The sequence below is a fragment of the Zalophus californianus genome, chromosome 3 (genome assembly GCF_009762305.2).
Source record: "Zalophus californianus isolate mZalCal1 chromosome 3, mZalCal1.pri.v2, whole genome shotgun sequence".
Classification (NCBI taxonomy): Eukaryota; Metazoa; Chordata; class Mammalia; order Carnivora; family Otariidae; genus Zalophus; species Zalophus californianus.
Window position 1 is genome coordinate 114,718,688 of NC_045597.1, and position 25,110 is coordinate 114,743,797.

The window sequence follows — 25,110 nt, forward strand, 5'->3', positions numbered from 1 at the left end:
ATATGGGTATGTTTCTGGGTATGTTGCCAACCCTACTGAACAGGCTATAGGACTATGCGTGTTGAAGAATTGTGATACCTAAAGAATGTGAATGAGTGAAAGAGGGTTTTAGGAGTAAAAAAAATATTCATTATATGTGTATATTTGTACATGAGATAATATGTGAACTATAAATACACATAATTTCTGGTAATTTTTTCTAATTCTTAAATGACATAGGTGTAGGGAGTTATATCGTGTTGGTCATTACTGTTAACATCATCATTACTAGAGTGAGACTATGGGACAGTTATGAGTAAAGGTACATTATAAAGTCCTCCCATGATTTCTCACCAAGATAGGAATTAAATAATTTATGGAACTCCTGGCTTATGAATGTACAGGAATATAAGGTTATAATTACAGATCAAAGTATTACATGTTTTAAATTACTTGCTCCTTCAGTGTAAGGTTTATAGAAATATTTGTGTGTTTATCCTTTTTAATGTTACATTTATGTATTTGATTTCTCAGTACTTTCTTCATTTACAAGTTAGCTAAGTAATTTATGAGGAAGTATTCATTAAATCATTAAATATGATTTCTGTTTGACTAGAAATTGAATTTATTTTGTTCTTCTCCAATACCATCTTAGGGGGTGCTGGTATCTTTAAAAAGTTTCTTGAATATTGCATAAGTGCATGAATAATTCCCTATAAACAACATATGCTTTTCATATATTTCACAATTCAGTAGAGTACTAAAATTCTGAAACTAAATAAGCTAAACATTTACCTCTGGATATGTATGATCTTGCCATATCAGAGATAAACAGTTATGTGTATCTTATTTGTATTTAGTTTCAGAAAGCACCATCGTTGCTTTCTCTTTCAAGGTCATTGAATCCTTTATAAATAATATTGTTCATTATAGAGTACCTTACATACAGCCTTAGAAGCAATTTAAATGAAAAAAAATTGCAGTAGAGGATTAGTTCAGAAAAATCACCAGAAAATTACCCAAGCATAAAAAATTTTAAAGATAATTTTGGTCATGTGTTATCTAAATTTCTGTAAAAATCTAATTTGTTTTAAAATAAGTTGACCTAACTTTTTTAGTGTGTGTGTGTGTGTGTGTGTGTGTGTGTGTAAAATATATACTTCAATGTATATTGTAGTTGGTGTGGTGAAGAGAGCTTGAGCGAGCACTTTGGAGTCAGACCTGAGTTTCAGTGCTGGCCATGTTACTTAAATTCACTGAGTCCCATCTGTAAAATAACAAAAATAATACTAGTTTGCAGTATTACCATATTAAATGATAAAACAGTGCCTTTTCTATAATAAATGTACAAGAAATGTTTTTATTGCCCCTTATTCCTTATTTAATTAAAAATAAAAATTGAAGATTAAAAAAATAGTTTTACCTAACTTAGTTTTTAAGAATTAAGACCAGTGGGGTAAGTCTTCATATTGATGTCTTGCTTTGTTTCACTGTGAATCTTTCTGTTGCTTGCATCAATCCCTTCTGAGATCTTTCACTACATCAATTTGTGTCTACTATAAGTTTATGTCACAGGAGAGCTTCCTTCCTACTGCCAAGGGCGGGAGGTCATTTAAATATAAGTGGAATTAGCCATAGATTACATAAATGTAATGTGTGAAATATCTTTCATTTTCTTTTCATGTGAGTGAATACAAGATGAAACCTCTTTTCTAACATAAAATGTGAAAATGTATACAGGCACCATTTTTTTAAAAAAACAACACATGGATATACTCATCTTAAGCTTTTCCAGTTATTTCAGCAAGACACTTTTCTTCATGGCTTCTGTGAAGTGTTATCAGAACAAAATTGTCTCTTGTTCTAGCACACAAGAAATTGGGTGTCCCCAATGAACTTGTGTAATTAGATATTTGCATCCTTTAGGACAAAATACAAAAATCGTGAAAAGGAAAATGTTTTCATTGTTCGACTGTTTTTCTCATTGAATATTTAGAAATGCTTGTTTTCAAACTTGAAAAGGAAACCCTTTGTTACTCATTACTGAGTACTCAATTTGAAGGGGTCAAAGAAAAATTATTTATAAATGATATTCATGTCAGGAAGATTTCAAGAGAAAAGTTAATAATTTCCTTGCTTCTTAGTATTTATTTTCTTACCCATGAGGCATTTTGGCAGCCTCTCAAATTTTTATATAAAAGTAGCATAGGGTTGGGGAAAAAACTGGGTTAAGGGATGGCTGGGAGACTTGCCTTGAAGCTGTGTTTACACAGCAAGCAACACTGTTTTTACTTAAATTGGTGGTGTTGTTTTTTTAAGATCAATAAAAATAGCAATGTTTTTCTAAAGGTGTTTTTATTCACAAGTCACATACAAGTTTTCCTATTTATTAATTGTTTATCTTGGAGGGATGTCTTCAAGACCCATGATAGAGATTATTGGGGAAAGTGGTAAAAGCTGCACCTCCCTACCTCCACAAGTCCCCCAGTCACCATTTGGTGGCCACAGGGTGATGAAGTAGCAAGATCCTTAGCAGGGACAAAGCAAGAAGGGAGAGGACACTCACACAAGGTGTAGCCAGACCCTCTTCCCTTGACCGGAAGGACTATGGTGGTCTACCGCCCACTCATTGTGTGGCCTCTGCAGAGCCTAATACTACTAGGTAATAATAGCTGTTCTATGCTTAGTTGTGTTCAACCTGACTTGTTGCATTTTGACTGTCTCAGCAATTCTAGCAGGAGGGTAGGTATTATGGTCCTCATTTTAAAGAGGAAACTGAGGCCCAGAACATTTGGGTGTTTTATTCATGCTAGAAAGTGAGGAGGTCAGATTCAAACTCCCATCTGCTGGCTCCAAAGCCCACCCCTTTCACTCCCCACTGCTCTTGTCCTCCCCTGATGGAGTACAGATTTGCAGTTGCTGAGTATCAGACAGTAGAAAAAGCAAACCAGGGATCTCTGATTTATATGATTTTGTGAATTGAAGGTTATTTAAAGTCCAAATTTTGTTCTTAAAATGTTATTTTCAAAATGTTGACAATAGGAAAGCCAAATGATCTTTAATTTCCATTGATGTTACAGCCTGGAGCCAGATAGTCCACCTCTGCTTGAGCAAGGACAGGACATTTGACAGGGCAGTGAAAGTTAAGCCTCCCTTCCCCCAGCAGGAAAGTGAAAATGATGTTAACAACTGCAGGCCTGGGTAATATGGTTTGGTCTTCATGCCTTCACTCAGGTGGAGCCCGAGAAGTTGAAGACACTAACAGAAGGTTTAGAAGCCTACAGTCGAGCCCGGAAAAGGAACAGAAAGTAAGCAACGATTCTTTTTTCTGCCATTTTATTTTCCACGGATATAATTTACTGGTTTTTGTTCATAGGGACAAGAAAATCTCACTAATTTTATCCACCTTAGGGCCTACCTAAGTACAGGTCCAAGAGGACCATTATAGTTAAGCCAAGTTAGCTACAGAAAATATTTTCTTTTCTTAACAATCTGTACTGTTGTGTGGGATTTCCCTCTTCATGAGCTCTTTCCTCACTCCCTCCATCTCCATCCCTCTTATTTACTGGGAAAGAAACACTCTCGTAGCAATTAAATAGTCTCTAAAAGTGTAGCAAGGGGCGCCTGGCTGGCTCAGTCAGAAGAGCACGGGACTCTTGATTTCAAAGTCATGAGTTCAAGCCCCCTGCTGCGTGCAGAGATTACTAAAAAAAAAAAAACAAAAATAAATAAATAAAATAGAAAAATAAAAGTGTAGCTGAAGTCTATCCCTTTGGGAGTAGGAATGGGGAGATAGCCCCAATTGTACACAGGTAAATAATTTTGGCAGATTAACTGTTAGTCAAAGTGATGATAAGTAATTCTTTTTTCTTAGGGCAGGAATAATAGGTTTTCTTTGGAATTATGACAAGAAGTTGTACTTTGAGACATTATTATTCAAGTATTTCTAGATCTTTACATTCTGGGTAAATGTTGTATGGACAAGTAGATAATGTTTGAAACACAGTTTCCACTGTAATACAATGTAGTTTTGCGTATCATAATTATTATTTCATTTTAAGGTAGAGACATACAAATGCGCTTTTGCATAGGCACAGGGAAAGTTATTCAAAATACATATAATTGACATGCCTGTTCAGTTACTAAAATGTTCATATTATCAAACATCTAAGAATTATGAGATCAGAATGATTAGTAGTGTATCTTGTGTACATAGTGATACCAGTAGTACCTATTAAAGAGCACTCTTTCTCATAGTTGTGCCAGAGATAAAATTTCAGAACTGAACAGCTCTTGGGGGAGACTCTTTATCTCAATAAACTGCCTCGCAGAAAGATGCCAACCACAAGAGACAAACTCCTGTGCCCCTATGTCGGGGACTTCTTTGGAAGATAGCAAGTTGGTACTGATTGTCGTGATGGCTGAGTGAATTGTCAGATTTGCTACAGATACAATAAGGAATAAGGACGAGGCCAGCCCCCTCTACTCTCACCATGCAGAGCTTTGTAGTAGGATAAGGCCCACAAAACTAGTTTTGGATGAAAGGAGGGAAATTGCAAATTACCTACATCACAAATTTGCAATGGGCCATTTGCTATGGAACATTCAACAATACTTGTTTATTTGATGTAAAAGATCCCTAAAATCTTTCCTCCAGTGAGATATTCCAGTTAGCTGAATGATGTGCAAAATATCCAAAACGACTGATAACACAGAAATGAAATAATGCCTCCAAATATTTAAATACACTGCCTTGAAATGAACTGTATTTCCCCCATAAATTTGGTATTAATCAATTTCTGAAAGGTAGTAAGTAATAAGTAGCAATTTTAAATTTTTTTTCTTCCAAGCTAGTTTACTAGTTATGGTAAATTTACATGGGTCCTAAGTGGCATTATCTAAAGGAACTGTCATGAAACCATAAGCTCAGAATATGGATTGGCGATGTAAAAGAAGGAACTATGAAGCAAACTTTAGTAAAAACAGCCTTATTTATCATGCTACTGTCTATGCAGACTGGCTTGCCTTATAAATGCCCAGTAGAATACTTTACATTTTGCATATACTATTTAAAATCCATTATTTTATTCTCCCAATCACAAAATGGGCCAGAATTACTAAGCCCATTTATGGATGAGGACACTCAGACCCAAACAGCTTAAATAATTAGCTGAAGGTTATATGGGTGACAAATGATGTATTGAACCCAATCATGTATTTATTTTATTTATTTATTTATTTAATCATTTAGTTATTCCCTAATTTAAGGAGGCTAATTGAGCAAAAATCTGTGCTGCAGTCCCTGGAACTCACTGTTGAGCAAAGGAGACAGATCCAGAAACAATTAAAATGTTAAAATTGCAATGGCAGCAAATGTATAGTATACTTGGGGATCATAGAGAAGTGGCATTAAACTCAGGAAAAGAAAGACTTTCTAGAGGAGATATCTGAGCCAAGCCTTACACACTACATAGCCAGACAAAGGAAATAAGGACCAAGGTGGCGTGGGGTGGGGTAGTGTTTGGATGAGATCAGCAGTTGGATTTGGGGCACTATAAACCCTCAGACAGGAAATTGTAAGAGATGCAGCCAAAGGTGTAAGCAGCAATCAGATCATGAAGAGCTTAGCAAGGGCCCAGAGGATCCTTTATCTTATTGGAAGTGCTTGAGGGGACAGGTGGTTGGATTTTCACTTTAGCTATGGCTATATGGAGGATAAATTTTAGGGGAACCGTATTGGAGACAGGGACATTGTTTAGGAGGACGTGGCAGAAGTCGAGGGAGGATGAGGACTCAAACCAGAACTGGAGCAATGAGAATGGAGGATGAGGAATGCGGTCGAGAAATATTTAGAAGGTAAAATTCACAGAACATCATGGTGATTGATTAGAATGTGGAGGGTAAGCAATCAAGGACAACTTTCAGGGTTTTAGCTGGGGTGACCTTGTGGGTGGTAGAAACACTGACTGAAGTGGAGAATAAGGGGGGACTGTTGAATACATGTGGGGTGCCCGTGGACTGTGTCTGACACTGGGAAGAAGTGGTATTTGACTATGTAAAATTGGCTGTAATCACACAGCTTTCACCCATTTGAATGGTGGGCTAAGGATTGAACCATTTGGGCATTTGAACATTTACTAGAGATAATGAAGAAAATGAGAAAAATCAAAAAGGAGGAAGAGAAGGGGGGGGCGCGCAGCAGAGCAGGTATTAGAAACCAAAGACCAAAAGCTTCCAGGATAATAGAATGATAAACAGCAGTCCAGTAAGACAAGAACTGAGAAATCTCCTTCGGACTGGGCAATTTAGAGGCTATTGGGCAACCTTAGTGAAAACAGTTTCCAATAAAGTGGAAGGTGTAAAAACAAAGTGTCCATGGTTGAAGAGCAAATAAGTAGGGAGTAGAGAGAGCTGATATAAATTAATTAGGCTTCTTCCTATCCTTAATATGAAAACTTCCTGAAAAATAACATGAAAATGACAAAGATTTGACTGCTTTTGTAGACAGAGGAAAAGGAGGGAAGAAGCAACTGAAAAAGGAAGGCAGCATTTGGAATAAGATGATTAAGGTTGGTTCAGGGCCTGAGTTCAAATCCTGTTTCCACCACTTTAGAGCTGTGTACCCTTGCGCATGTTGCTTGATATCTCTGAGCCTAAATTCTTCACTTCTAAAATGGGCATATTAATATCTACCTCTTAGCAGCATTGTTATAATATAGATAATTTAAAGAGAGCCTCCACTAAAGAAAAAAATTCCATAGCTTTTAGATTTGTAATAATTTTCACTGAAACGAGGATCAAATCTATCTATACATACATATAAACTTAAAATTTGGTAATCTGACTTTTGTGAAGCTGGAAAGGGATAAAGTGATAAAATAAATCATACTTTCACTTTAAAAGCAAGAAATTATTCTTAGCGTGTTAAATTTTCTTTTTTTTTAAGATTTATTTCTTTATTATAGAGAGGGAGAGCACACACGTGCGAGTACACAGACGAGAGAGGCAGAAGGAGAGGGAGAGAATCCCAAGCAGACTCTCCGCTGAGCATGGAGTCCAAAGTGGGGCTTGATCCTACAACCCTGAGATCATGACCTGAGCCAAGACTAAGAGCCGGACACTTAACCAACTGAGCCACCCAGTTGCCCCAGCATGTTAAATTTTCTTCAATCTTCATACTTTCTCTATTAATTAGGTTTCAGAATCTAAGATTCTTGACATTTAGGTGTCACCCAAATTTATTCTGTTCTACATGAAGTGAGTTGCTTAAATTCTAAATTGAAAGTGTAGAGCAACATGCAATTTTTCATTTCCCTCATTTCTTATACCATTCACAGATGTGTACCTGCCTTTTTTCTCAATTAGTGAAGATAAGGACAATGTGTGTGACAATATAGGCAGTGAAGAATAGAAGTAGCAGTTATCTCCATTAATAACTAGAAATGTGATTATATGAACATCTATTGCTTAATCAAGTAGGTTTTAGAGTGTCCATTAGTAAAAATGTTTATTATTAAATGTCAGCAGGGAATCGAAAATTGTGGAAGAGACTCCACAGGGAGTCCCTTGGTACTGCAAGACTGAATTTTGACTAATTATTCATTTCATGAACTCATGGAAATTTTTCTTCTTCTTTTAAGTTCATTCTTTGTTGACCTGACCAGTTAGTGTAAAAATTAGTCTGCAGCTTTAACACCTGGGAGCATCTCCCTTTACCTCTTGAATGTCCTGATGCATTCAAGCAATTTCATGCCCCACCTCTCTGTATCTATTCTCTCTTCCACAAGTAGTCACTTGCCCCCTGGTTAACAACTTAAGTTTGTTAAAGGAAAAACACTATTAACTTAGCTTAAATTAATACAAGCTGTTTACAAACATTTTAAACATCTTGTTGAAGAATGAGATCACAAAGTCCTAAATTCTCTCTTTTTATTCAGCAAGTAATATTGAATTATTTTTATACTTTAATGGTGATGTTATTGCAATTTTTCATAAATAGGGAAAATTTTTTCATGCCTCTTTGAATTTATTACTTTTAAAAACTATTTGTAGTTAAATATCCATCTTCTTCATTATCAAGTTAGAATTGGTTTCACCAGTTCTCCTAAAAAGTCATGAAGTATTGCATATAAACAGTTGTCATAATGCCTACCTCATAGGCTTGCTGTTAGGATTGAGATAATATATATGAAGATTTAACACAATTCTTGGCACATAGACAATTTTCAATAAATAGTAGCTATTTTTGCTATTAAGATAAAAATGAGAAAACCAAAATTCTTTAATGGTTTTTCATTGAAATGCTTTACCTTCATTTTAGACATTTAGAACTTTACGTAGTTGATTGTAAACCCATATTATAATAAATATCCATAACATAAATATCTTTTGAAATTTATATTCATACTTTTAAATACAAAAGAAATAGTAAAGATAAATCTATTTAACACATTACTCAAGGTGTAATATTGTTAGGCAACTATTGAGATGTGTGATACAGTCAAGACCTTTGCCAAACAGCCCATAAATGGGGCCCCCACCCAACCCCAGACAAGCTTACATGGCCTACGGAGTCCTGGGATCAGACTGCTCCCCACCCCCACCTCACGTCACTCAGCATCAGGCATAGCAAATTTCTCACTGGGAAAGCAACCCAAACTGACTCCACAAGACGCTCATGGTCCCTTAAAACTGGAATGGGTAGGTAAATAAAAGAGTGTATGAATAGGTTATAATATCAACTTGGACAGTGCTCAGTGCTTGGACAGTAATAAGGGAGAAAGACAAGTTGCAGAATAGTATATATACCATACCATACCTGTTGGACACCTTTGTGTGTATATTAAAAAAACAAAACAAAACATATAAAAGACAATACCAGGTACTGTTCGTGGACATATAAAATATAAAAACAGGGACTCCTGGGTGGCTCAGTCAGTTAAATGTCTGCCTTTGGCTCAGGTCGTGATCTCAGGGTCCTGGGACCAAGCCCTGCTGGGGCTCCCTGCTCAGTGGGGAGTCTGCTTCTCCTTCTGCCCCTCCCCCCCCGCTTGTGCTCTCACTCACTCTCAAATAAATAAATAAAATTAAAAATAAAAAAATATAAAAACATACTAGGAAGATACACAACATAGTTGCCTTTGGCGAAGAGGGGAGGAGAGAATGGGATTAGGAATTGATGACAAATGGGAATTTCAGCTTTTTTTTATTAAAAAGACTTAAAGAAAGTAGGTAATTTATTATCAGTTTATTCTTGGAAGTGGGTTTGTTAGGGGTTAATTTATTCTATGCACTTTTCTGCATTGTTTATATTTCTAAAAATAAAGGGGAAGAATGTAAAAGCTAGAGGCTGGCTTACAGGCCAGCAAAAGGTGGGAAGAAGGAGTTGGTGCTGTATTGTCCACATAATTTAGTTAAAACCATTACATTAACCTTTTTTTTTTCTCAGTTAAACTGACTTAAGTTCATATATGTTTCCCAAAATATCGAGACATCGTGTTAGCTTTGGACAAAATTTTTAGTTAGTAAATATGTGGAGCATGCATGATGTGCCTGGCAGTATACACAGAAACTAAATGTGTGAATTGTCCAGTCCCGGCGAATGAGGGTAAAACCTGGTGGGGGCTGTGGTAAACGGAAAGGCCTCATCTAAAGGCATTCCACTAAAGTTCAAATATGTTTTTAAACACGACGTGAGCCAAACTAAATGGGACTATGAGCCAAATTCCTCCACAACTGCAAATTTCCAATCTCCGTGTAGATGCTGAGGTGGGACTTAACTCTTAGAAAACCACGCTGACAGCCTGTTATGAAAAGGTTTATGTAATGGTTATCTCTGCACCTTTTCTAGTAATTGTCATGACAAGGTAAATGAAATGAATCACCTTAGTACTCAGAATAACTGGGTAATTATTTATATGCATAAAAATGGAAAAAAATAAGTTAGAGTAGACAAAGGGTACATAACTACAGAACAGGATAAGATAGTGTGGATTTGCCCGATTTTAAGTACTTCAACAACTTCCTATAGTTTCAACAGTGGCAGAGGTACCCTTTTGTATTATTCGGGCCACACGTGCTGAGTAGAGAAAAAAATTCAGTGATAGATACTCTGAGATAGTCATTCTTTATCTGTTCAGATACTTAAGTCATTTTGGTTTTGAGGGAAATGTGGTGGGCCCAGGCATGGAGGGAGCCGTGGGCGTGACAAGCGAAGCTGTTTCCCACCTAGAACGTGCAACGTGCGTGCTTAGGCACACCAGATTTCAGCCTTCACTTGCTCAACTCTGGAAGCCAGGACGCGTCAGAGAGAGCAGAGGGAGCTCCCTAGTGGCCAGAGTGTGCAGTTCAGCCCCTCCAGCCTCCCCGCGGCTGCACCACCCGGCTGCCCGAAAAGAGAGGAGCGCGAACAGAGGCAATGCAGGGCAGGCTGGAATCCTGGAGGACAAGCTGCATCTCTGCGCGCAAGGAGACGCATGGCCCAGGTTTCTTGCAAAAGCATCGGACGGAGGAAGAAGCATGTGGAAGGGGAAAGAATCCATTGTCCCCTATCATGTGTTCCACTTTTTCCTTGTTCAGTGACTTTATTATTAATATTCAGTGGTGAGAATCCCGGAGCGTTTATCATCTGATTTTTCATATGTGAATATAAATTGACTTTCTTTGGTGGAATTGGTACTTCTGTTTTTTGATTAGGGGATTAAATTGAGACTTTGTTTCCTTAATTTATTAATCTGGTGTGTTCTTTCCATTAATTCCAGAAGTGGAAAGCTAAATAACCATTTAGAAGCTGCTATTCATGAGGCCATGAGTGAACTGGACAAAATGTCTGGGACTGTAAGTTAATTTATTTTTCCATTATACTGTGTTTCTTTGAAAATAAATTGTATTACACTTTTTGGTAAAGTCTCTTAAATATTGACAAGCAACTCACGTAGCAATACTAAATTACTAGGCTCAAAAAAAAGACTGATCTCAAAAAAAGACTGATATCAGAAAAGATTCAAAGTAATTTAAGAAAAAATAACCTAGTAGTATTAACTATGTCTTTTTCTCAGAGATAACTCATTTTTCCCACATAACATATTTTCTAAATGTGAGCAGCACAATATTCCAGCTCAAACCACAGGTTTCTGCGTTTGACTCTGAATAACAGTGGCCACTACTGCTGCCTAAATTGTCAATAATGCAAATTTTGCTTTGGCCATAGAACAAAAAAAGGGAAATTGAACAATAGGGTCAAGATCAAGAGTGGACAGACCTCTTGGACCTCTCATTTCCTTTCTACTGTTACCTAAAAAGGAAAATATTTGGCACAAAATCCTATTGTTAAATTATTGAACACTGTAACCTCTGGTTTTTGAGAGGTTGAGTCTATTCTTTCTTTACATTTGTACTGAACGGTTCATACAATAGTATTGCGTGTGAGAAGTTTAATCATTTTCCTCTAATTCACATACTGGCCAGTGTAAACACTCAAAATATAATTTTGGTAATTTCTAAAAAAATGTAAATTATCTAAGGCTATTCAGCAATGAAAGCTAATTTCTTTTACTTTTACTCAACACTTTGTGTTAACAAGGTTATCTGGATCCTAACAACCCATTCGGTGGCTACTGATTGACAGATATAGGTTATAGATTCACAGAATGTTGGGGTTGGTATGGGCTTTAGAGATTTTGTGATCCAACCCATCATTTTGCAGATGGGTGAATTAAGACCCTCAGGTGTTAAATGTCCTGATAGAATTTAGGAAAGGTCTAAAGCAGGGATTGTAAATTTAAACACCTTCTAAGGCCAGGCAAATACTATCAATAAGTAAAGTGAGGCAGCTGTGAGAAAAACAGCAACTAAAGGGGATTGAGAAATGCCATCCAAGAGGTCAGGGTAGGTTGCCTTAGAGGCTCAACACAGTAAAGGCTATTGCTCACTTCAGTGTGGTGCTGGTTGGGGAAAGTCTTGCTGCACACAGTCATTCAGACACTCAGGTTCTTCTTTCTCCATCTAGTGTCCACCATTCCTTAGGGCCTCAGAGTGCTCCTTCATGTCACTTGCATCCATCCAGCAGGTGGGAGAAGGGTATAAGCAGAGGGCTGCCAGGATAGTCTCATCACTTCTGCTGCTTTTCCTCTGGTCTGACCCCATCGTATGGGTTTCTTAACTCAAATGGACTGGGAAATGTAATAGATGACGTGTCTTTTCAGGATGAAGAGAAAATGGGTTTGGTGAGCATCTTGCTGGTCTTTGCTGCAGGACATTTGGCCTTTGTGGCCATCAGGCAGTCAGGACTGGTGGGAATTGTGGCAACCTGGAGACCATGCTCTCTCCAGAAGGAGCTTCTTCTTCCATGCTCCAGCAGATCTCAACCGTATGGGAAATTATGCCAGAGTTGCAAGCTCTTCCAATTTTTCATAAGACGCTAAAAGTCTGGAATTGAAATTTCCCCTTTTTTTTTTTTTTTTTTTTACTGTTGACAACGATTTTTTAAACATTAAAACATCATACAACTAAACAAAATACCTTTTCGGGCCACATTTGTTCCACAAATTACGAAGACTTGTTTGCAGTCTTGAATAGTCTTCTTTCCTCAATTATAACAAGTTTTCAGTTATGGCTCTTCATCAGAAACTAGTGGTTTTAAAAAATGTATACGGACAGGTTAGGAGGAAGAGGCAGTTTGAGAAACTTATAAATGTTACTTTCAAAATTTAATTATTTTAAAGCTTTTTACATTTGACTTTGAGTAGCATTGGCCTCTGCTGTGTATCTAAACATTATTTTTAAAATGTACAATTAAGTCAACTTGTAGTGGACCTTGAGAACTGATTGGGCACCTCTCCTAACTATGAGTTGTGACATTATGTTGGTAGCTTTGAAATTGGCTATGGTGGAAGTGTTTACACCATGGAAATTGGCAAATGCTACAATAGGCTTTTGTCCCTCCACAGGGAGCTGGTTTTTAGGCATTAGCTACACCACTGCCTTGGGACTAGCCTGCCTTTCCTAGGTCTTGATCTTGCCCTCTCCTCTCAGTAGCCACATACAATGTGGGGCACTACACCTACTAGTACCTGTCCTCTGCCCCTCAGAACCATACCTGCTGTCTGATACCTGGTGATCGTGCCCTGCCATGCTCCACCCCTGCCCAGTCTGACACACAGCCCTAATTGCTACAGTTTCTTCATTAGCATCTACAGATGAGTTGTACTACTTGCTCATCCCAGACTATACAAGCTCAGATCTGCCAATAGATGGTAGTGGTTTTCTCATTTTCACTCCGCAAGTCTTCTCAGGAATAAACTTCCTTGGGCTGAGCCATTTGCGTGGTCTTACCACGGTTCTGACCCTCCTTGGTAGTTGTAAAATAAGTCGGGTGACGAAGGAAAGAAGAAAACATGTTTGGTATGTATCTTTCCACTTTTCTAGACTCTACTGAAATTGGTGATCTAGGGATCGCCAACAGGAAAGGCTTTATTTCTGTCTTAAGTGGGCAGCAGGGGTAGCAATGGCACACTGCATTTTCCACACTTGATTTTCTCTGGTTCCTCTTTGGAGTCCCACCGTTTATGGGGTTCCCACGGTGTTGTTCTGCTTATCAGTTCCTAGGATTCCTCCTTCTCTGTAGTGACTATGGGCACGCTGAGATCTGGGGTCTTGACAGAAAATGTAAATGCCCCATGATATCAGTGATTGAAAAGGAAAGGTGGACTCTATTCTTTCCCCTGTTTCTTTGTCAGAAATTGTATGGTGTTTGTACTTTCAACCTCTGTTGTTGTTTTTTTTTTTTCCACCTCTTTATTTCCAGGTTCACCAAATCCCACAGGGAGACAGACAAATGAGACCCCCCAAACCCAAGAGGAGGAAGATCTCCAGATAACAGGGACTACTCCACCAATGCGCAGTGTTTATTAAAGGAACGTGCACAGATAAATCTCTCTGTAGATAGGTATTGATATATCCACTGTTATATCAGTATTTATGCTATGGCAGATCGCTACCACCACCACAGGGTGCTAAAAGAAACAGTGATACAATATTTTTTTGAACAGGAAAGATAAAGAAGGCTGGAAAACCAATCAAAACCCCTGACTGATGAGAGTGATAAACGGTCAAGAGATTACTGAGAAACTTTTTCTATAATGCTAAAATTGTGATTATAAGAAATGTCCAAATGTTTCGGAAGACTTTTCGATGTTGTATATAGAAAATACAGAATTTCACGGTGATATCAGAAGTGTAAATATTGTACAATATTGTCATGTACAAGCGTACCTAATGCACACTTTATCTTTTATTGTACAAAGAAATAGTGTACAAAATTCTTTGGTTTCTATGGAGTACACCTACCAGAGACTACCAGTGTAAAGTGATAAATAAAAATACAACCTAAAGGCTTTTCTATGATAATGTAACAGATGCTGTTTTTGTATTTAACAGCAGAGAAAAGGCATGATGATGTAGTACCTGAATGATGACATACACTGCACACCACCGAGTGTCCATTTATATTGTCTGTTTGGAATGAACCTTGCCTGGCAGCACTGGACTCGATTTCGGGTGCCTACGAAATCAAAACCTTGCAGATTTCTAAAGGGATGAGGGCTCACAGGTCTAAATTAAGAATTCAGAAACTGCAACCATTTGTTGCATATTTTTTTTACCTAAGTTTTAAAGTAGAATAGGTTTTATAAAAAAAAATCTTAGATGGAGTATTTTACTCAGTCATTTCTGTAGTTAACGTTTGATAGCCACCTATTGATCTAGCTAGCTTATGCTGCACCACCATTGACACTCAGAGTGGAATTTGTTTGCAGACAGTACCTGACAAGATAAAACTCTCTGTTTCCATACATGGAGGCAAAAGCCCCACTTCGAAACCATTATCAGAAGTAAGGTTGATTATAATTCAGTTTTTTTGTAGTGGCAAGAAGAAATACGAATCATCAAAGCAGGTTTCATAGCCATTCATCAGTGTTACTAAGAAGTGAAGGTGGCTTACAAAATTATTAGCAATGGTAATTTTTTATCAGTATTATGTAACATATCAGATTTATTTTATTTAAAGAATTATTTATACCATTAACAGATTCTTATATATATTAATGTGGCTGAAATGTGCAGGTTAAATCTATTAACCAAATTATTTATATTATATTAAGTAAGAAAAAATGTGAAACAAATGTAGAGAGAAAATACTACATTACAAGTATACAAACCTAAAACTGTGAGCCATTGTAAAGTACAAGGTTATTAATAAGAAATGTAGCACAACATAATCTTCCGTCTTTTTTTCACAATTTTTGTGGTGGTGGTCTAACCCTATCTCCCAATCACTTGAGTGAAGTTTCAGGCCTCCAGCCTGACTTCCATTAATGGATTGTCAAAAGAAGGGATCCATTATCCCTTTATTCTTAGAATCACCAGCCCCCACCCCCAAACCCTTAAACCCCCAGAGCACTCCCTGCCTTGTCCCCTAGCCTGGGGCTCACTCAACAGCTTAAACCTCCAGTTACTGGGAGCCTTTCGACAGCAGGCTCCAAACCCCCAAATGCCCACCACCTCTGTTATCTTTCCTCTCTCATACACCCCCCATACTCCTCAGTCCCATGATGTAGCAGAGTCCCAGTAACTCAGGAAAAAGGAGACCAAGGTCATTCTTCCAGTTGGTTTCTTGGGGCCACAGCACAGAGCACTCCATCTGGGCTCACTTTTGATAGCAACAGCTCTCAGCTCTTCCCCCGGTCTCCTGTGTCTCCCTGTCCTTCCACTCCTATCCTCACCCCTACCCCCAAGCCTGATGGAATGCAACTGGCTACCCTGGGCTTCTCGGCCTGGAGGCAGGAACCCTTCCTTCTGGGGGTAGGTTCATTGTGTCTTTCATGTAACCATGGGATTGCCTGCCAGTCCTTCCCATGCAGTCACCCCGAGTCATCTTTCGCATAGTTTGTTGATATGTCTTTGTGTGTTCGGTATGTTTAAACCATAGATGTCCTTTTTTTTAAATTTTTTGCCACCAACCTGCTTTTCTACTGTTTCGTCTACATGGTTGGGTTGTTTTTATTCCCAGGTAGACACATGTGTGTGTTTGTGTGTTGCAGTGTCTGCATATGTGTGTGTGTGTGTTGATATGTAGAAGCTTTTTAGCCCTTGCTGTCCGTCTTTAGACTGAGTTTGTGTCCACCGAGCCTTCTTTTAGATAGTTCAAGCTAATTAGGTGTGTGCTTCCCCACCCATGTGCACTTTACATCAGTAGACCATGTAAAGTATGTTTGTGCCCATGATTTCACTGGTTCCTTACGGCTTTGATGTGGATGCTAGGTGTTGTTGTTTCAGTCCACACGGGCTTTTTTCCCCTCTCTTTTACAGTTCTATGGTTTCATGTAAGCAGTTAATGTAAATATTGTTAACATTACAGGTCATGCAGTGCTGTAACATTTTTTTAAATGTTGCACCTACTTTACAATTAAAAACTTGGTCACTCATACTTGAATTTTGCCCATAGAGCCATTTCTTTCTCTTTGTATTGAAGCCAGTTCATTTTTTTAAAAATGAAGGCTAGCCCTTCTACATTGTTACATTTTTTATTCCCTAAAATAAGCAAACTCTTTTTTTTCCCCCAACAAATCTGACAATGGAAATAATGAAAAATTTTTGCTCCTTTAAAGAACATAATATCCCTCTTGGAAAAGAAAATCTGATTTTATTTTGTGTCCCTTAACAGTCTTAGGAAGCACAAGGAGAATAAACTACACCTTTAAGTAATTTTTAAAAACTATTTCAAATGAATGAAAATTAACCGAGCAGCTCTTGTTTGATTTGTCTCATTTGTTGCATTAATAGCTATCAGGGGTTTTATTTATTTAAAGGAATATTTTTTGGTTTGTAGTTTTCAGTCTCATTGTGAATGTAAATGCTTTAAAAATATTCATCCCTTGTGAGATCATGGGCCACTTTTAGTCTTGTATTTGGACCCTGACTTTGAGTTATTTGCAATGTCTGTTTTTCAAGTAAACACAATCTTCTTCTTTTTTTTTTTTTTTATAACATAACACTGCACAATTGTGGGAACAGCAGAGGGCTGTTATTTTGTTTTCTGTAAGTTTTATGAAGATTCCCAACTGACTTATCCCATGAGGTGACTCCTTTTTCATTTCAGACCATGATAACACATTTTAGTTAACTTTGGTAATCTTCTCTGCAGTTTGCAGTGTGTTCTTGTAAGTCACAAGCGGTTTTGTCCTGAGATTTTAAAAATCTAAAATGCTTAAGATGCTGGTGACATTGCTCTTTCTGACGAGAAAGCCAAGATTCTAGACCTTACTGAAAATCTGATACCTTGTTTACTTTGCCCATTTATGCCCAAATGGTGTAACACAAGTCTCAAGATTTTTCAAATGTAGTGTATAAAATGAGTTGTGCATTACTTGATTCATTTGGGGGCTATGAAAAAATGACATCAACCAGCCAGAACTGTAATATTGAATTAATTTATCTTTTTCTTTCATTCACTCTATCACATTTGCATTAGCCAAAGAGATAAGAACATTAGTAATTCATACGTGTAAACAACCCAGAAGTGAATATTAAATCAGTGAGCCAAAAAGCAATAAACAACTCAAGCATGGGAAATCCTGCTAACAGTGGGGAGTCTGATACAGAAAAAATATATAAAAAGCATTATCTTCAAATATGAAAGATTAATTTGTATCTACTGTAAATATGTATTATCAGCCTTATCTGCTTTTATACACACTGTGTGTGTACCTCAGCGACCTTTTATAAACCGGAAAAATGGTTGATTTAATAATTTGTTATGTAAATACAAAGTTGTCTATAAATTGGAAAATTTGATGCCAGATGGCTTCACAATATACAAATGTGTTTTGTAACATCATGCCTTTATGGATTAAGTATAAATACACTGGATTGTCTGTGTAGAAGAGTAGCAGTTTACATTTCACCTGCATTTCAAGTGGATATTTTTGTCCAAATGGTTATCTTATTAGGAAAAGAAAATGACCTGAACATATTCAATGTGGAAAACAAATATGGTTTTGAATTCACCAAAACTTTTCACACTCGAGGGTCTGTTCAAGTCCATCTAAATGCCGTTTATTATATTTCCATAGGAGATTCTTTGATCCAGGACTGGGATCTACCCAGGAAACCTCCCCAAATGGAATTATTCTACTTTAGAAACAGGCTGTGCATCTTAATTTCTAAATCATAGGCTGGGGAAGAGCCACAGCCTTCTTACTGCTTTTTATCTTGGTTTTTTTTCTGCTTTGTTTCCACACATCTTGGAAAGCACTACGCAGATAAACAGGGCCTAGTTCTTGTGCACCAAGGTGTCTACAGAGTGACCTCAATGCAGGGCTTCTCAACCCTAGAACTATTGACATTTCGGGTGAGATCATTCTCTGCTGTGGGGGCTATCCAATGCATTGTAGGACCTTTGGCAGTCTCCCTTGTCTCTACCCACCAGATGCCAGTAGCATCCCTTCCAAATTATGACAATCAAAAATGATTCTAGACATTGCCAAATGTCTCCTGGGGGTGGGGTGTGGGGAGTGGAGGGTGGGAGGAGGGGACAAAGTGAGACTTAAAAAACACTGCCTTAACGGAATCAGCTAGGGAACATATGTCTGTGTGAAATACTGGCATGTTTTGCATGCTGTAATCAACAGGAAACTGATTCCTAGATCAAAATCCAAAACAAAACCCATGCCAAAGTAGCGCTTCTCAGTCCATCATTAAGGAAGTGAATCCGTTAGCTTCAGCTTCATTTTGAGCACATTTGATACTCTCTTTCATAAGCCTCAAGACAGTCATGTTTTGAGAAGTCCCATGTAGGGCTTAGGAAAGTTACCTAAATAACCTGGTTCAGTTTACAAGAAGACGAATAGCCCGCTTTGGGTGTGTGTAAGGAGCTTCAGTGAGCAGAAGGCTGGTTGCCTGCCTTGGGTCAAAATGAGGACTTTGGCTGCGGGGGACCGTGCTATGTATATATTTTAACAGCTCTCTAGCAGCTGGTTCAGGTAGCAGTAGTTTTTGCATGATCCTCCTATAAGTTTTGATGGAAGCAGTTCAGTAGATCTTGGAGATATCATTAATCTATTTATTCATGTAATAAATATTCTTGAATTCCTCCCTATGCCACACCCAGTGCATAGTAGTAAGGATACAGTGGTGAATAAGACAGACCCCCTTCTCTGCCCACACAGAGCAGCCCAAGTTGCTGGCTAGTGGCACATGTAAGTACGGTAAAGTGTGACCAGGCCTGGGCTGGGAAGCACAAGGCAGGCCCCTGACCTAGCTTAGTGAGAACCCCGGGAAAGATGAATAGGATTCAGGCAAAGGAGAAGTGTGTGTCCTGGAGAACGGTAAGGGAGTGTGTTGGTGTTCTGGGCCCACCATAATTCTTCATATTACATTTGTTGAGCAAGTTCCATCCCAGTCTTGAGGTACGTATATAAATCTATATGTGTAAATTCGCTTTAATAATACTAAATGAGTGCTATGCAGCATGCTTATAGTTATTGCCAACAGCATCAATTCTCTGTTTCCTTCCCACAAATTAGCGCTGTATTGGCAGACCAATAATGGTTCTACTTTGATGATCCGGGGCTGGGGAGGTTTAAAATCCCCAAGCATTGAAGTGTTGAAAAGTGTTAAAGTGTTAGAAAGTAAGGCCTGCTAACCAGAATGCACAGGTAAGTGTAGGTCAGGTATAGATCTTTGGCAGGCCAACTGCCTCCTACGTACCTCCACCGGGAAACAGGAAGCTGCACGGGAGCCCACAAGATGCCACAGGTGCCAGGGAAGCACTGAGGGTTGAAAAGGCACCAGAAAGTGGACTACAGGGAGTTGGGGGCCAGGACAAGGCCATCTGGTTACAGGGACCTCTGCCCCACAGCAGGAGAGACCACAATGGTCTTTCATCATCCATTCCAGCCCAATATTATGCACATACCCTTGAAAGTATCCCCAACCACATTAATCACCTCCTACATTCAATGAACATTGAACATAAGGGCTTTTTAAAGCTAATTATCAGTTAAAAAAAAGAAAATCACACAACAGAGGCAGTATAATAACAGGCATTCAATCCTATGATCCAGAGTCCAGCAAATAGCCCTTCCCAGGAGCATGGGGTCCTGCACACAAAAGATGGACCCTCAAGAGGGAGGCAGCCCATTGTAACCTTTACAAACGGGGTCCTGGAGAGGGATCATCTACAGTCAAATATAGACTGTGCCACTAACTCATTGAACTTTGGGCAAGTTATTTAAACTACCTCTGCTTAACTTCATCTACAAAAGGGGATTATAGTAGCACTTCCCGCATGGGGTTGAGGATCGAATGAGATAATGCAGACAAAGTTCTTAGTGCTGGCACAGAGTAGACCCTCAGAGAATGGTCATTGTTAAGCTGCCCCAGGAAAGATCTAGATCAGGAAAGGGAACTTCCAGCCAATGAAAAGTGTCACACATAAGGAGGAGTTGTGTCTAGAGGTGCTGTGTCTCTCCAGGAAGCCCTTAAAGGTAGGAGAGTGGTATTTACCTGTCCGAGGCAGCTCTGCCCAAAGCAAACTGTCATGGGGGCCTTTTCCGGTTCTCCTGGTCCAGCCCTGAGCTTCTGGAGCTTCTGCCCAGGGTGTTTCTTAGATGAATTCGACTGTCCAAAATGCCACATGCAGACATGGACATACAAAATGGTTTTCTAATAAACTGGTCTGGAAAATGATTTCTCTGAGAAGTGAACTGCATTGACCGTGGCAATCAGAGCAGAAAGAGAACTTCTAACCCTCAGCCTCAGAGTGAAGTCAGGACCGGCTCTTCAAATAAGTAGCTCAAGGAATGAAACGTTTAAATGACTTAAAATCCATCAAATCTGGGAATGCAGAGCTTAGTACAGAAAAGAGCATGTTTAACTTAAGAGACTAAAATTTTGGGTCCCAGTTCTTACCACTGACTCCATGATTTAAGACAAATCACTAAAAAGATCCTGGGGCCAGACTCCTAGGATGTGAAACCAGTTATTCAGGGGCTGTGTGACCTCAGGCAAATTACCCTCCTGGTGCCTTAGTTTGATCATCTGAAAACTAAGGGATAATAGAATCATCAGTGTGCTTGAGGATTAAATAAACCAATCTTTGTGAAGCACTTAGAAGAGTGTCAGGCATAGAGTAAATACTAAGCAAGTCTAGGTATTGTCATTATTATTACTGCTAATAATAGGGGCTGAGCCTCACTGGCTTCCTCCATCCACAGATGGGAATAACTGAGCCCTTACTTGTCTTAAAGAAAGATCCAGTCTTCTGTGGGATGATCACTTACGAGGGTCCTGCTAGTCATATTTAGCCATTTATTTGTCTTCCCTGATTTAAATGTGGGTGCTCTTGAGAGGAGCAAGACTTTGAACCAAGCAAGACTCAGGAAGTTCTTAAAAGATTTGAGAATATGGAGGGTGGGAGGAAGGTGTTCGTAACTATCCTAGAGTTAGCTGTTCTCGGAGGACTAACAAGACAATGAAAAGAAACAATACACTGAAGCATGCTTTCAAAAGGGGAGAGGAAAGAACAAAGAGTCTGAAGTGGTAGTATTTTCAAGTGCTATTAAGAATTATTATTTATTTTTAAATTGGAAGTCTAGGTCTAAATATTCTACCTAGACTTCTCAGGACTATGAATTCTTAGTCACTGCTGGCTTAAAGAAGGGGCAGAATTTGTTAGACACGGATGGAGTAGATTTAGCTAAATAACTTAGGTCCCAGGGGCAGGGCCTCTTTAGGGTTTCTGGTCTGTTCAGCATCCTGGGCCGCTGCAGAACAACGCATGTGGGAAAGGGACTAGGGGGTCTAGTTGCCAGGGGCTTTGGTCCCTGGACTGTGATTGACTCTCCCCGGAACATAGTTTTTCCCTGCCAAGTTAATCTTAACTAGCTTTAATAATTAGGGAAGATATCCTTAGGAAATCTGCGACCTTTTACAGGCTCTGTCCCCCTTTTCCAATCAAATGGAGATTATCTAGAATCAATTAAGTTCCTTCAAATTTCAAAACAAGCATGGAGGCTCAGGAGCCTGTGATTTCAGGCTGAGTCTCACTGTTCTGGTTTATTTGGCAAAGAGTGGGAAGCAAACATTCACAGGAGCTGGAGAAGAAAGCGTGTGAGAATTGGAGTGGGGAAATGCACTGGCTTGCTCTGGATAAGCTGTCGGTCTGAGCAAGAGCCACCAAAGGCAAGAGAGACCCTTCCCTCCCCTTTCTCTTTGCTTTCCAGCTCTTCCCAAATGTCCGTAGGGATTACAGAGCAGGTGGGGCATCCTGGGAGGAGAGAAAGTGCGTGCATTGTGCTTCTGTGCTTCACAAGGCAACCAGGTCAGCCAGAAGAGATCAGGCCATGGTGACGGCCATCGCGAGGAGCTCATAGCTTTCTGAGTGGAGAGCAAAATACCAGAGAGGTGTGGCATGGATTTCCTTATTGTGAAACAGTGGTTTCCAAACTCTGAGGACATACTATATACAAATGTGTGTGTGTGTCTGTGTGTTCTGTGTGTACTACTGAATTAATTACATATGTGTGTAATAAAACACACAAAATTGAAATTAAGAAACACTGAGATGAACTGAACAGAAATAGAAGTTTTCTTTTTCCCTCTCTCACCCCAGCGGATTTTCTGACACTATGCCTGGGGCATGAGCATCCACCTTCAGAGATCACCCTAAGTGACAAAACACTGGGAAGTCAGAATATGTTGCTTCAGTAAGCAAAAGACAGTGATGGAACTGAACCATCACAGGGAGCTCCTGAAGGGGGACCCAGTTTCTCTTTTCTAACTTTCTGTGCTCAAGTCTACTTAACTGGTAAAGGAAAGAAAGCATTCCTGGATATCTGATAACTAACATGGAATCCATGTTTTTGTTAGGTGAATAACCTCAATCTTTCTATAAGTTCAAAGTGTCTATTAAATATGTCTGTTTGGATGTGAGACAAGTCACTGCCCGATTCTGTCACCGGCTCAGGACAGTTGCCGACCCAGTGTGCAAGAGCCTGACTGGAGGCCCAGTGCTGCCTGTACCCCTCGTGGTGGGATGAGAGGGCACAACCATGCTCACAGACCTGGGTGAGGCACCCTCACTGTGCACGTGCACATGTACTCCATGCACTCCCAGGCTCGGGAATGTTCTGGGGCTTTCTTGACAAGTAGCCAAGGTGTGTAGTTCTAGGCAGCCAGTTTATAAGGTTATGATATTGTGGAAAAAGAGCTCAACTGGGTTCTAGTCCCAGCTCTGCTGTGTGACCTTGGGCAAGTGCCTTAACTTCTTTCAACCTGAATTTTCTCATCTGTCCCCAGGGGAGCTGGTATCACACCACCTGCCCCACAGGGTTATCACAAAGTTCACGTGAACATACCTATGCAGGCATTTTGAGAATAGCAAAACATAGTACAAATGAAGTCATAAGGTATTCAGATCCAAGTGTTAACGTCTTTTCAAGGCATAAAGACAAACTTTTCCTAGTAATCTTGGACTGAACTATCCTGTGGAACTTTCTATTGAGGAGCCCAGCTCAGAGGGAAATTGGCTCATGGTGGATTTCTCATCTGAACTCAGAGCCATAGAGGTTTTATAAGCCTAAAGAATGAACCAAATGGACAATGATGACTTCTAAAAATGTGGATACATTTCCATACTTCCAGATAATGCCAAGATTTCAAAGAGATGTCATTTTTTTGTTCATTCATCAAGTATTTATAGAGCGTCTTATCTCTGAGATAAAGTTAAAAAGGCCCCTCCCTCAAGGGCTCCTGTTCCAGTGAATGAGGAAGGCCTGTAAACAATCATTGCCATACATTGACAAGAGCCACTGCAAGGTGTGAATTAGGAAGAGCTTTGGAATACTGGGAGATTTAAATATTGGGGAATCAGGTTAAGTGACTTATGGAAGAGTAGAAATTCAGGCATTGCCAGCAGGGGTGAAGGACATTAAGAGAGAGGGAATGAAGTGAAGTCCAGGGGTTGGGCGAAGGATGGAAAGGGGTAGCAAACAACATGAATTTCTGGGAGTTGTGAGGCACTCAGTAAGTCTTGACTTAATTTCCAAAGGAGACAATAAGCCCAGAAAGTAAGCAGAAACCAGCTCATGGTGGAAGTGGGGTGCTGGCAGATCTTCTAGGCCAGCAGAACATGGAAAGCTATTTGAAACATTTTACATCAGATGAGCAACAACCACTTATCTATACACATATCAACAAATATTTATATTTATTGTGCACTTAGCATATGCCAGCACTACTCTAGGATACCCTAGTCAATATGACTGCCATGTTCCTACCCTCATAGAGTGGATAGCCCAGGGTCAAAGACAGACACCAAAAAATTATTAGTGTAATGAGTATTAAGATGGCCATAGGATTCTATGCCACCATATAATGTTGTTTTAGAAAGGTCACTCTGACCACAGCATAGGTCAGATAATTTTTCCTATCCTCCTGGAAAATGCCAAGAGTTCAAGTTTTCTCTACTGACCTCAAAGTAAGAACCCAGCTGCTCTCTGAGAAGCTCAATCAAGATATCATTGACCCCCAGAATTAAGGCATGGGGAATGGCCAGGTTAAGGTCAGCAACTTAAAAGGGTTACATTTAGAACCCAGAGCCATAAGGTTGGAATCAAAAGCTTGTACTGTAGCTCTCAGCTCTGTTCCTGTTTGCCCATGTAACTTGCAAGTCACACCAATCACTGGGCTTAATAATTTTAAGGGAATAATAGAGTTCTTCTCAGATTAATGTTCTAGGACTCTATGGAAGAGGGCTAGTAATCAGCATGTTCTAGCTAATTCGTGTTTACAAAGAAGACTTCGGCTAGGGCTTTCTGTGTTAATCTTTGTCAGATCTACCTACCCATGGACTGACAATGAGGAGACAATTTCTTGAAGTACTTTCTCTTTTTTTTTAGTTTTAACTTTAATATATAATTTTTATTTTTTAATATAAGTTTTTTATTTTGAAGCACTTTCTCCATATAACTTGCCCCCACCCCCAACATAGTCCTGCACTTCACACTGTCCTCCTTGTTGGATGGAATTAAATCAAACAGATGGGGTTACAAGGAACAATCCAACTGATGTGTA

General features: G+C 39.2%; 1 protein-coding gene and 1 long non-coding RNA gene across 2 annotated transcripts in view; one reads left to right on the forward strand and one right to left on the reverse strand.

The window, feature by feature from the left end:
- The window catches only part of MBD5 (methyl-CpG binding domain protein 5), a 167,951-nt gene extending 150,111 nt beyond the window's left edge, over window positions 1-17,840 (forward strand). Inside the window, exons 11-13 of the mRNA XM_027588361.2 lie at window positions 3,214-3,287; window positions 10,740-10,815; window positions 13,784-17,840. Of these exons, the coding sequence (XP_027444162.1) occupies window positions 3,214-3,287; window positions 10,740-10,815; window positions 13,784-13,855 (222 nt within the window). The 3' untranslated portion in view covers window positions 13,856-17,840. The remainder of the gene's footprint in view (window positions 1-3,213; window positions 3,288-10,739; window positions 10,816-13,783) is intronic.
- LOC113919395 overlaps window positions 1-25,110 on the reverse strand; it is a 51,717-nt gene that overhangs the window by 8,759 nt on the left and 17,848 nt on the right. The window contains exon 2 of the long non-coding RNA XR_003518981.1: window positions 12,499-12,606. This is a non-coding gene — a long non-coding RNA (uncharacterized LOC113919395). The remainder of the gene's footprint in view (window positions 1-12,498; window positions 12,607-25,110) is intronic.